The following is a 12,403-nucleotide window of genomic DNA, read 5'->3' as shown; positions in this document are numbered from 1 at the left end:
CGGCCGCGCGCGGAGCATTGAGGCGCGCGAGCGGCTGGCGGAGGGATCGGAGCTGAGGTAGTGGGCGGGTGGAGGGGCCTGCGCCCCACTAGCGAGGCCCCCAGGAGCCGCCCTCCAGCTGGCTGCCCCCGTCTGCGGGAGCGCAGCGGCCTTCAGAGCAGCAGGCCGAGGCGGGGACTCTCTTGACCCCCCCGCGACCCCCACAGTGCTAGGGGCCTGGAACTGCCCGGCGAGGGTCCGCCTCTTGGGGTGCCTGCTCGTCGAGGCCTGGCGGCGTTGGTGTAAGCAGCCCCTTCCGCTCGCTCCGTGGGCGGGGGGTCCTTGCTCAGAGGCCCTGGAAATGCGAGACCCTGGGAGCCACAGTGGCGTAGCTGGAGGGGGCGGACCACCCAACCTGGGAGGGGCAAGCGGCGCCCCCTTCGGAGCCATTCCCGCGCGGGGGGGGGAGCAAAACGGAGCCATGGGGGGGAGAAAGCCATACGGCTCCGTTTTGCTCCCCCTGCCTGCAATGGCTCTGCAGGGTGCTCAGCCCCCCTCCAGCTATGCCACAGGAGGTGGCCACTCTTTTCTGCCCAGGACCCTGCACCACCTCTCTGGTCTCCTGGACCATCACAGGTTGGAAGGGAACCCCTGCTTGCAACTGAGGGCAGGGACATTATTTCCCTGCTGGGGCCTGCCGCTGACCCTGGAATGTCAGCTGGCGCTGTTTTCATCCCATCCTGAGACCCTAGGAAGCCTCCCTCTGCCTGCACAGATTAAGATAAATGGAGGGCAGAGACCTAGAACCTCACCTCATTTTCTTTTAAGAGGCCGGTAAAAGAATAGCAAGAAAAGGATTGTAAGCTATAAGGGGATGTGAGAAAAGCCTGGCCTCTAGATCAGGCCACAGGCGCCTCTGGTCCACAAACCTTTCTCCCCCCCCCCAGGCCAGCCAGAAGCCTTCCAGAAGACCCCAAGCAGCACACAAAGGCAATTTAACCATAATGCGGAAGAGGAATTTTGGCAGGTGCAGCTCCACCTGGAAGGGTTTGGAAAGCTGCACCTGCAGCATTTCCTCTTCTGTGTAAAGCTTAAAGGTATACACACTGTGTTCTCCACTGCAGTTGGTTACTCTGGGTGGGCTAACAGTGCACAGTGTTCTTGGACAGGGGTGCCCCAATTTCTCTTAGCATGAGGGTGACTGTTCAGCCTCTTGCATGAGCTGTGGGATGAGGGCTTCTATCACTGCCTGCTGTTTCACATCTGTGATATAGCAGCAGCAGTGAAGGAAAGGCCAGCCTTGGTCTTTTATAGGCCTTAAACTATTGCAAGACCTTCATTCCTATGTTCCATCTCTAATATATTCATTTATGTAAATTTATTCAAATTTGAAATGTAAATTAACTCTGTTTTCCCTGGCCCCTGACACAGTGTCAGAGAGATGATAATAATAATAACAGTAGTATTTATATACCGCTTTTCAATGAAAAGTTCCCAAAGCGGTTTACAGAAAAAAAATCAAATAACTAATGGCTCCCTGTCCCAAAAGGTCTCATGTGGCCCTCCTGCCAAAACGTTTGGACACCCCTGGTCTAGGAGAACCTGTGCTACAATGAATTGGTTAGTAGTCTCTATTGTTTACTTTTGACAACACACTTGTCCTTTCCAGCTATACATGCAGGGCTGTCATGCTTGCTTCTTCCAAACCATTATTTCTCAACACTTTGTCCCCTGCTGCACCGCTTCACATGGTTCATCTTTGGAAGTACCACCAGAAGTAACTGGCAACGATGTCAGGATTAGGAGGCTGGACACAACACTGCAAACACTGGTAAGAGGCTCAGGGCAGCTGGGAAGGCTTTGTCAAGCATGCAAGCAGTTCATGCTGGAGATCTGCCCCCTGAGCCAAGCCTCCTGCTTGTTGCATTGCTTTGCTGGTCTCACTGCAGGCAGTGGGGATCTGGGAGTCCCACATGTACCATCTGACACCACCTCAAGTACCACCAGTGGTACAAGTGGTTGAGAAACACTGTTCCAAACCAATTCTTAGTCAAAATCAGCCACATACGTGCCTGCCCACATTTATCCCTTTTCATTCTGGTCTCTTCTCACTCTCTTTTTCTTACACTGCAAGCTACTTTGAGCAGGAATTTGTCTTTTTGTTCATGCTACAGAATGATGTACAGTAGATACTCACCTATAAGTTGAAAAATTTCTGCTAATAAATCAAGTGTAAATCATCTCCTTGCCTTATCTGCAGATCAGTCAGGTCTGTTCAGGCAGCCAGGAGAAGTCCAGAGGAGAGGACAATGCAGAGATAATTAAGTACTATTAGCCTCCAGGGCAACCAGGGTATTAGTGTCTGCAACCTGCAGCCAAAGTTAACCCTCTCATTCCTCCTCTTGAGATAAAAGTAAGCCAGTGTTCAGCACTTCCATTTAAATCAAGCAAGCCTTATTCTCTTTGGCAGGATCACACCCAACCCTGCTACATCCTCATTTTATTTTGCAAATGTTTGACAGAGGTCTAGTTTTTAAACACCAGGATGTAATTCTCATTAGCATCTGAAACAAAGTCCCAGGCACCATTACTTAAAAATAACGCCCATAGAAAGCAATGAGTCTACTTCTGAGTATATGTGGTTGCAACTGTGCAGCTGTGCTTGCTCACACTCAGTCCTTGTTGCTTGTCTCTCTGCTGTGAATTGAATTGTGCGCTCCCAGTTATATGTAGAGGCTCTGGCTTAACACACCAGTCACTTTAAAGAAGGATTTGATTCTGCTGGTATGTTATTTATAGAGCTAGTGATAGTGTATGATAGTGTTTACAAAAAGGTTGTGTAGACCAGAATATAAAAAGCTAATGAATAAAAATTTATGAACTTGTACTAAACTTTTCATAAATTACAGACTGTACAGTTCTTAGGTAACAATTACTGGTAGGCTATTTTTCAGGATCTGAAATAAAATCAGGCAAAATCATAGTCAGACACACCCCCAAGTTACCCCCTCCCCCACTTATCCAAGGCTCATAGAAAATTCCATTATTTTTGGCTCAAAACCTGCCCTCATTTACCTGTGAGATCAACTTTTACAATACTGGCTGAGACTAATTGTTCACATGGGTTCTGTCCAAGCACTCACATGGATGGCAAAAAATGAACTATAGTAAATCAATTTGAAAAGCAAAGTTTCTTTGCTCCAGTGATTTAAAAACAGCCCTGCTAACCTTTCTCAAGGTGCCTAGAAAAGCTTCACTCTGAGCCCTCCCTTCACCAATGCAAAGTGTCTTTCCTTCACGTACTCAGGGGGAAGGGAAGGGTCTCCTGGAGAGAGAGAAGGATTGATGGATTGTTAGCCAGCTGCCCTCCCTCTCTCTCTCATTAAGGAGGCTATTGTTGAAGGACTGTTCAGTTTTTTAAACTGACTTTAAAAGGGTGCATTTTTCCCCTTCTCCAGGGATTAGCACATTCCTTCTCATCTGCAGTGGCCATTCTTGTTTAGTCAAATTCTTGTATAAAAAATCAGTGTATAAATAAGCTGGACCTGTAATTTGGTTAGAAATTCAAAAGGTCATGCTGGTACAAGAGAAAAAAATCTAGGTGGGATCAGTGGTAGCATGCCTTTGGTTGGATCAGCTAAAAGTGAGTTTTGCAGAAGTAAAATCATCTTGAAGCTTAATATAAAGTAAGGAAATGGGGGGAAATTTTGCTGTTAGAGGACATGAGAGAAACCTAGTTGGTGGAGACTGGGGATGATGCATAAATAATAAAAATGTGAAAACTGAACTTCTCAAGAGTCCTGAATCGCCTGCCACATATCAAATTCTTGACTTTTGTGGTGTGTGTGATGATGACTGCAATCTCCTTTATTATGACCTGCTGGCCCCTTTACATGTTAACTATTAACAATGCCAAGTCTCTGTTGGGTTTTAGTCAGCTGGCACATCCAAGATTCTAAAAGAACAACTTAACCTGAAATTTCTGTCCTATGTCATTTTTTGAAGCCTGCCTGAGGGAGTTATGGACAGATATAACAAGGTTAAACTCTTGCTGAAGAAGTGGGAGGCATTGTTTTTTCAAGAGCACCAGAGGAGACCCAACAAGGTATTTGGAATGATGGACTGGATGTAATGGTGGGGTGATGGCCCACAGCAGACCTGTAGCATGGGGATTTTGAGCTGCTTCTGACAGGCTTGTATTTGATTTTTCTAGGCTGATGTTGAGGAGGCTTCGGAAGAGATCAAAAGTAAGTATCACCTTTCTATACACCATGCACCCGTAATGGAAAGGGCAAGAAGTGAGGTTTTAATAAATTGGAAAGACAAATATGGGTTGCTTTGGTAATAATTAAAAGACGTGACTGGCATGTCTTGTGGAAAGTTGCCCCCCAGAGTCACTTGCCTGCTTCCCAATTTGCTGGTGTGTTAAGGAGGGTCTGAAACTTTGTACCTAAAACTGTGTATCGATTTCAGAGTATATAATACTTTGTATCTAATACTTGATAACTGGAAGGCCACAATTTCACAAGCAAAACAAATTGTCATTTCTCATTTTGATTGCATTCTTGTGTTCATATTTTGCACAGTATGCCCTTTTGATTCATTTAGGAAGGGGTGGCAAGGATACAGAGCAGTCATGGGGTGCTAGGAGAAAATAACTGCATGTAATAGCGAAAGTGGGACTTGGTGGTATGTGTGTCTTGTGAGGGACACAGAGGAATGAACAATACACAGCCTCTCACTTTTGGAGAAGCCCTGTCCTCTTCTCGTTGTTCTGACCCTGTAACAGACAGCAGGGACATTCATATTAATATATTTTGTTTCAGTGTACAAGAACAATCAAGTCCACAAGTGATCAAAGTGAACAAAGCACCACTTTACGATTGGTTCAGCATGTAATGAAATCACTTTATGATGGACTCTCTGTAATAAAATAAGGTTCACTCTATGATGTTGTGTACTTTTACAATAAGTACGCACTGCCATGGCCAGGGAGAGAAAGGAAAGAGGGAACTGCAGCCAGTTTGTGTATGACTGAGCAGAGAAGTAGGCGGAGCTCCTCACCCAGCAATGGCACCATGACTGAGTCTCAGCCGTAAGGCACATTTGCGAGGCTTATCGCCGGGCTACCACCCATGCTAGCCCAACGCTGGGAGGCGCTGGGCTAGCGCCAGCCGGGCACCCACCCTCCGCCGCTCGACGGTCTCATGGACCGCCAAGCTGCGGCACGGTAAGTGGGGATGGGGAGGAGGTGTGATGGGGAGGGGGGAGGCAGGCAGAGGGCAGGGAGGAGCGTGATGGGGATGGGGAGAGGGCAGGCGGGGGGCGTGCCAGGGGGAGGGAGGTGGGAGGGAGAGAAGCGGATCCGGTAGAGCTCTGCACTACCGGATCCTGTTCGTTCGTGTAGGGCTCAGCGCCCTACACAAGCGCATTTACCTTAGGTAAATTGAGTAACCCCATTGCGGGGCTGCTTCCCTTCTCCTCAGGCACCGCCCGCGGCAGCCCGAGGTGTGCAGGATGTGGCGGCAGCCGTTTGAGGCGCCACTGAACCTGCGCATCCTAGGCAGCTCAGGATTGGGCTGTTAGTTGGGTTTCAAGTAGCATCTCTAAGAAAGAGGCTGTCTGTCACCAGGAGTTCCTGAATCCTGAACAACCCAAAATATCTTGATAAGGGATGCGATAAGAGACTGCCAGGGAGGGGATACCTTCAAGGCATCTGGACCAGTTCAGAAGAAAGATGGGGGAAAGAATGCTCTATTCTGTTGAATGGCTTCTGAGGTCTTGGAACACATTATTATTGGGTTCATGTCAGAATATTTTCATAATATGATGGAGTTTGTACAAATTAGTATCATAAAGCAGGTGTGCACTGTATTGCTGGGCTTTGGCATCTGAAGTGGTTTTCCATTCTCTTTCTGCTGCTGTGAGATTTCACAACTTGTAACATGACAATGTGGTTCCAAAAAGCTACCGTGGCATTCTTAAGCAGAGTCCAGCAAAGCAAAATCCTCCATATTGTCAGTCTTGTCTGGCAGCACTCCTGTGTTGCCTCTTAGTTGGAGACTGAGTCTGGAGACCCCTTGACAGACTGAACCTTGGGCTCCATCAGTGCACACATACATTCTGCAACCAAGCTCAGGATCTCTCCTTCTCAGTCCCTTGCAAATTTATAGTATAGTTTCATTAAGGTGAAGCTGCAAGCATCTCTGTCTAACTCATTTTCCACCACTGACTCTTGGAACAAGATCTTCTTGCAGACAGCTTCTTCCCAAGTAATCATTGTGAAGTCCTACACTTATTCCTGAACAACTGGTGTTACTGCTGGATTTGATAGACTCTGGTATTGTTTTGAACAAGTTGTTGTCAGAAGCCATTAATCACAGTTTTTGTGCACAGAGCTATACAGAGAGTACAGAGTGCTGAAAGAAACCAAAGAGCACCAAGTTGTCCCTGGATCTGAAGTGATCTGCTGTCAAGGAGCTCAGGAATCTCCAGCAGTTGAACAGGTAACAAAAAGGGAATTTATGTACATTTTGTATATGCATTTTTCTCTGCAAAACTCAATCTTTTGGAGAAAAACTTGTATCCAGTTTTGTTTGTCAAAATCAACCCACGCCCACTTCTTTAAAGACGTTTTGCCCTGTTTATTGTAGATAGCCCTATTTACAGGAGACAGCAAATGTTCCTATTCAGCTCAGTATATTTTCCCTCCCAGGGTCTATTGGTGCTTTTTTTTTTTTTTCCAGACTGTGAGCCCTCAGGAACAGGCAACCATTGTTTGTTTTTTGTTGTGTAAACAGCTTGTGAAGTATTTTTTAAAATAATAGTCTTATGTTTCCTAGTTCATGTTACTAGTTCATGTCTTTGTTGCCTGCAACACTGGCCCTGGAAGAGTGTTAAAACAGTGCCAGTAGTACTCCTCTATTATTTTACAACATTGAATATGTATAATATATTCTATATATAGTATATACGTAACTGTTTTTCCCTTCTCTGCAAGATATCCGACTTGGGTTTCTGGGGTGCACATCTGAATCGAGGTCAGATGGTTCCTAAACTGACCCTGCGAGATCAAGGCGAGCAGCAGGCTTCTGCACAGTATTTTGGGATGAAGCTGAAACACAATTTGGGAGCAGCTGCTAAGGTCTGAGATGGTTGATTTGTAACCTTGAACATATGCTAGATGCGTAGATAGTTTGGCTTTTGAAAGCTGTAGATTCTTCAAGGACCAAAGGGGCCAAGTCCATTTAGAAAGGAGAAAAGAATCTGGGAGCCCCCTGCCTGTGGAGCATGTGCTCTGCTATTGATCTGCAGCCCACCTATCTGGGCATTCCCCCAATGTTTTCTGACCCAAAGCTTATTGAGCTGGGGCCAACTATTTAAAAAGCTGTATGCAGAAAGACTACAACTGCGAAGGGATTGTTGAGTTAAGGGATAAAATGCTCCTGAAATAAGAGGTGAAGCTGTACAGGTATAAGTTGGGGCAAATGCTGAAAATGAACAGAATTTTGCTTCTGTTCTCAGGAGTGTCCTGTCACCCTCATGCCCAGAAGGAAGTCAGCCTCATTATCACAGAAGGACCAACATCAAACCACTAAGGTTTTATCGTTCAAACCTGCAGAGGATTTTCTAAAAGATAGCTTGGACCAGCTGCCTGGCCCCAATCCCAAAGAACTTGCAGACCTCCTTCCATCTTCCTTTCCTGAGCTGACTCCTGGCAAGATCGCCATCTCAGATCCAAAGCCAAGGCTGCCATCATGGAACACATTTCAGCTACTGAAGCAAAGAGTGACCAAGCGTCTGAGCAGCCTGGATCCAGGTTGGTTGGAGAGATGCCAAGAGACAAAACTGCAGTCTGGAGAGGAACAATTGGGAGACGGCTGCCCTACTCCAGCTGATGGGGCAGAACCAAGCCAGAGATCACCAGGATGTAGTTACCTGGAAAACGGGAGTAGTGTTCTTTCCCATGATGGAGAGAGGCAAGGGGAGATGCATAGTGATTCTCTCAGGAGAAACTGTCAAGGAAGCATATTGGAGAAGAGTTCTGTGGCCCAAAGTGCTGGAGACAACTGCTGGCCCAGCATGCAAGGTAACCAGACTGCAGGAAAAACCACCAAAGAAGAGGCCGTCATTGAAACAAACGTTGTGTTTTCTGTGCTCGATCATTTCCATGAACTGGAGACTTGCAAAAGGACTGCTGCTCAGAAAACAGAGAAGCAGCCTCTGGTGCAAACTTCACCCAAAATGGGAGAAGCCTTTTGCGTATTGGAGGGTGGGAGTAGCCCTGCTGAGAGAGAGAAAACCACTTGCAGGAAGAAGCGACAAGATGCTGCAGCCTGTGCTGACGATGGCACGGATGGTTCTGCAGGCAGTTCTTCGGGAATGAAGCGCAAGAGAACTAAAGAGCTGGTTGAGAGCAGCCTTGTCAAAAAACGATATGGTGTCAGTCAAAAGCCAGATCTGAGTGGATATGATTTTGATGGTCAGGTGCAAGAAGAAAAGGGAACTTCTGCCTCCGTTCCCTTAGATGAAAATCTGCTTGGGGAAGTCGATGGGGAGGACCATCTCCAGCATCGTGGGAGAGCCACTATTCCAGCTTCCAGGTGCGTCCAGGAAAGGAAATGTCTCATCTTTTAGTGAAGCTGTGAGCCCTTCTGTTGTGAGGCCTAGAAAATTATTTTGGGGAGTCGGTGGGAGTGACTGTTTTGGGTGCATGGGGCTCCTGTTTTATACTTACTTCGTTGGCTTCTGGTTCATTTCCAGACTCACAGCCCAATCCTGTCTAAATTCCCCCTGTGCGATCCAGCAGGGCCAGTGCAGCCTCTGCTTCATCCAGGGTGTGAATGGAGGCAGCTGGAGGTCTCCTCAACAACAACAACAGCAGTATTTATATACTGCTTTTCAACCAAAAAGTTCACAAAACGGTTTACAGAGAAAAATCAAATAATGAATGGCTCCCTGTCCCCAAAGGGCTCACAATCTAAAAAGATTCAAAAGAACACCAGCTGACAGTCACCAGAAAAGACACTGCTGGGGTGAGGTGGTCGAGTTACTCTCCCCCTGCTAAAAAGAGGAGCACCCACTTGAAAAAGTGCCTCTTACCCAGTTAGCAGGGGTTTGTTCCCTTACCTTGTGTTGAGCCCCAGCTGCGTCTGTGGGTCTACTCAGATCCATGCCAGCAAAATTGGTGTGGCAGAACCGAGTAGCCCTGTGTAGGGCCTTCAGGCCTGGGACTGGGTTTAGGATGCAGTAAACGCTTTAAGCTTGGGACTGAGATACCCACTGAACTGTCTTCTTCCCCATGAGCCTGGCGGTCTGCCCAGATCAACTGAGGAGGACCTCTTGCAGCAGGAGATGCAAGAGGACCTCCTCGATTGATTGAGGTTGGTGGATGGTAGGAGGGGACTTTCTTTGTGGTGTCTGCCCAGTGAGACCCACCTGACATTCTGTTGTCATCTGATGACTTTTCTATTCCAGTGGGCTCTTGGCTGGATAGATACACAGCTAGCTCTTTTTGGAAGCTTACCTCTGGTTTTGATTGAGACAACCACTGGCTGATATTGTTTGGGGGTGTTTTTGCTTTGGAGTATTTTTAAGAAAGAGGTGTTTTTTCTGAGTTGCCCTGAGACAATTACTTATTGTCATGTTTCTTTACAGTAGTTAGGGCCATAATGACATAATTTGTTTCATTCACCCCACTGTCCCACCCATTCTTCTCTACCCTTATGAGGACTTCTTATTCATCTTCTTTCCAAACCCAGTATGAAAACCTGTTCATATATCTCAACGCTTCATTTCAACTCCACTACTCCCCCACCTCACCCCCAGGTTTACACACAGCTATTCTGCAATCTTGTGGTGACATTTCAGGTGTCATTTTGGCATTGCCCAGCAAAAATATAGCAACATCACAGACCTTGCAGATATTTGACACAGTTTAGAAAGCCCAACCCAAAATGTCAAAGAACTGCCCAGCAATTGATCAGTAGAAAGTCACCTAAGGGAAGACAAGAGAGCAAGGGAACAGCTACATTTTGCAAACTGTAAGATTTTTCAAGGACCCAGGAAATACCAAAGATGTATTTCAAGCAAATATATAATTTCATTGACAGAATTTGTTAACTCTTCAGGCTTAGCTCCTGTGTAGTGAGCTTGGGTCTTAAATAAAACCTGGTTTGAAACTATTCCAGATTCTGGCATGTTAGATCTACTTTGAAAATGTGGACTGGATCTCTAATCAATATATGAACCTTTACAGTAGAAGGAGCCTGTCTTTTTTCAGTGTACCACCAAGGAAGAGTGGCAACTATGTCCGTCTCAATCTCAAGAAGAAATCCCATGTGAAAGGATATGCCTTGAAAGGAAGACAGCTTCACAAGCAAGTAAATTCCTTCTTGATCCAAGTTGTCTTTTTCAAACCTTTGGAATGTCACGGGATAGAAATTGGAATCACTTTAGGGGTTGTAATGAACAATCCTTGAAGGATTGATATTGTGGAGCATCCCCCCCCAACCCGGTATGGAAGCAAGCTGCTTGGAATTGGATAGACCAGACTAGTTCCAGTCTCCCTTGTGCTGACTCCCTGCATGACGTGACTTCAGGAAGGGGCAGGGCAGGTTGTACAAGGAAGAGGAGACCACCTTCATGTAGCCCACCCTGAGCTGTAATGATGTGACAGGGCACCCATTAACTTAACCTGATGTCTCAACAGGTGTGGAAACAGAAGTGGCGAAAAAAGGGAGAACAGTATGGAGGAGGCGGCAGTGGCGGCAGGCTTATAGATCGCTGCTGCGACACATGCTTCAAATGTGGGGGGCTTGGCCACTGGGCTTCACAGTGCAAGGGTAGAGGTAAGTGTGCCTGTCTGACATGGTCAGACCCCGAGGGTTCTGGGATCCAAGCGAGGGCCTGTATGTTAAGAAAAAAGAACACACATTATGAAGTGCCATGAGAACCATATATAAATATCATTTCAAATGTTTTAATATAAAATATGCTTTGTCACAAACACAAACATGTAAAACATTATATTGTATATACCTAACATTTTATTAAGCCTTAGATTCTTAGAAAAAGCTAAATAACCTCAGAAAGAAATGTATAAAAATATTGGTGAAATAATTATGATCTAAAGAGAACTCTCCCAAGAGAGCTGTGACCTCCTGCAGAACTCTTTCTTGTATACTAATGCAGGAGGATTCCACTGCAAAGGACTGCATGCCCTTCACGAAGACCACCAAACCATTCTTCATCTTCATGCAGTTTGCACTAAGGACCAGCACTTTTTCTGGCTATAGGATTAGCATATAGAGAATATGTATAAGTCCCTGACTGTAGAAGAAGCGGGCAGCCTTTTTGTTGTTGTTGTTGTTGTTACTCTGAAGCAGGAATCTTTAGACTTTTTGGCTGAAGGGCAGAATATCTGGCACAGTGTTGAGGGCTGGGGAAAAAATTAAATATAAAATTTAAATAAATACATTAGAGATGGAACCTAGATGAATGAATGGACTCAAATGTCCAGGATATCTCCAAGCACCAACACAGCCCAAGAAATAAAACATACACTTAAATGGATGCCCATTCCCCCACCCCACAAGCACAACTCTCATTGTGTTTGGTCAACTGGGCCAGAGGTTGTCAGGGGATCAGAGGCTGGCCGTGGGCTAGATAGAGGCTCACTGCGTGCCATGTCTGCCCCCGGGCCAGGGTTTGGAGACCCCTGCTCTGAATCAATGTCTCTTTTCTCTGCATAACTTCCAGCCCCTGACCTGCAACTGGAGGAAAATAGCTGCGTGGTTGAAGAAGAGGTGCCATTGCTAACTCTGCAAGAAGTGGCTGAGATGACCAACACAGCCTACACCAAAATCTTGGGTAAGAAGCGCCGCCAGGTAATACCAGTAAGCCTGCTTTCATCTGATGCTAAGTTGACCCAAGTTTGGAGGAACTTTTAGCTGGGTCAGTCCTCCACTGTGTCAGCATGTGGGCTGTGGGAGGCTTTGGGTCAGCTGATGTCAGAATAAAAAGCCCTAAACATTGCAGCCTTTCACCATAAGGAAAGTGCTCCAGCCCTCCTGTTACTTCTCTTGCCCTCTTCTGAACAGGTAATTTATTCTTTTTTGTTGTTGTTGATGTGTGAATTTAGTGTTTTATATGTATACCTTTCATACTTTTCTAAGTGAATAAACATTCCTATAATACATTTTGTCCTAACTGAAAAATATGCAGTCCACGCATGGGCCTTTGTCATCGTACATGGGCCTTAACCACCACTGAAACTAACTGGAAACTAACCAGGAGAGTTTTCTGTGCTCTTTTTAAAAAATGTTTATAACCCATTATGTAACAAGGGCTTGCATAGCATGGATGTAGCAAGTACTCACTGGTGAGACAGCACCTGTGCTTTGGTTCCTAGCATGGTTTCCAA

At 46.1% G+C, this 12,403-nt stretch overlaps 1 protein-coding gene across 3 annotated transcripts in view; it reads left to right on the top strand.

Moving 5' to 3' along the window:
* The first annotated feature begins 33 nt into the window (after positions 1 to 33).
* Positions 34 to 12,403, top strand: part of RECQL4 (RecQ like helicase 4) — a 39,615-nt gene continuing 27,245 nt past the window's right edge. Inside the window, exons 1-9 of one of the 3 annotated variants that reach the window (XM_066624122.1) lie at positions 34 to 57; positions 1,649 to 1,810; positions 4,193 to 4,226; positions 6,376 to 6,485; positions 6,980 to 7,123; positions 7,504 to 8,582; positions 10,262 to 10,361; positions 10,691 to 10,829; positions 11,740 to 11,850. In XM_066624122.1, coding sequence (XP_066480219.1) covers positions 1,655 to 1,810; positions 4,193 to 4,226; positions 6,376 to 6,485; positions 6,980 to 7,123; positions 7,504 to 8,582; positions 10,262 to 10,361; positions 10,691 to 10,829; positions 11,740 to 11,850 — 1,873 coding nt within the window. In that variant the 5' untranslated portion in view covers positions 34 to 57; positions 1,649 to 1,654. Of the gene's footprint in view, positions 282 to 1,648; positions 1,811 to 3,984; positions 4,085 to 4,192; positions 4,227 to 6,375; positions 6,486 to 6,979; positions 7,124 to 7,503; positions 8,583 to 10,261; positions 10,362 to 10,690; positions 10,830 to 11,739; positions 11,851 to 12,403 lie in introns of those variants that run through there. The other 2 variants (XM_066624121.1, XM_066624123.1) reach the window with 2 other exon arrangements.

This window comes from Tiliqua scincoides, chromosome 4 (genome assembly GCF_035046505.1).
Source record: "Tiliqua scincoides isolate rTilSci1 chromosome 4, rTilSci1.hap2, whole genome shotgun sequence".
NCBI classification, from domain to species: domain Eukaryota; kingdom Metazoa; phylum Chordata; class Lepidosauria; order Squamata; family Scincidae; genus Tiliqua; species Tiliqua scincoides.
The sequence above is the reverse complement of the archived record's forward strand: the minus strand, read 5'-3'. Positions and strand labels throughout refer to the sequence as shown.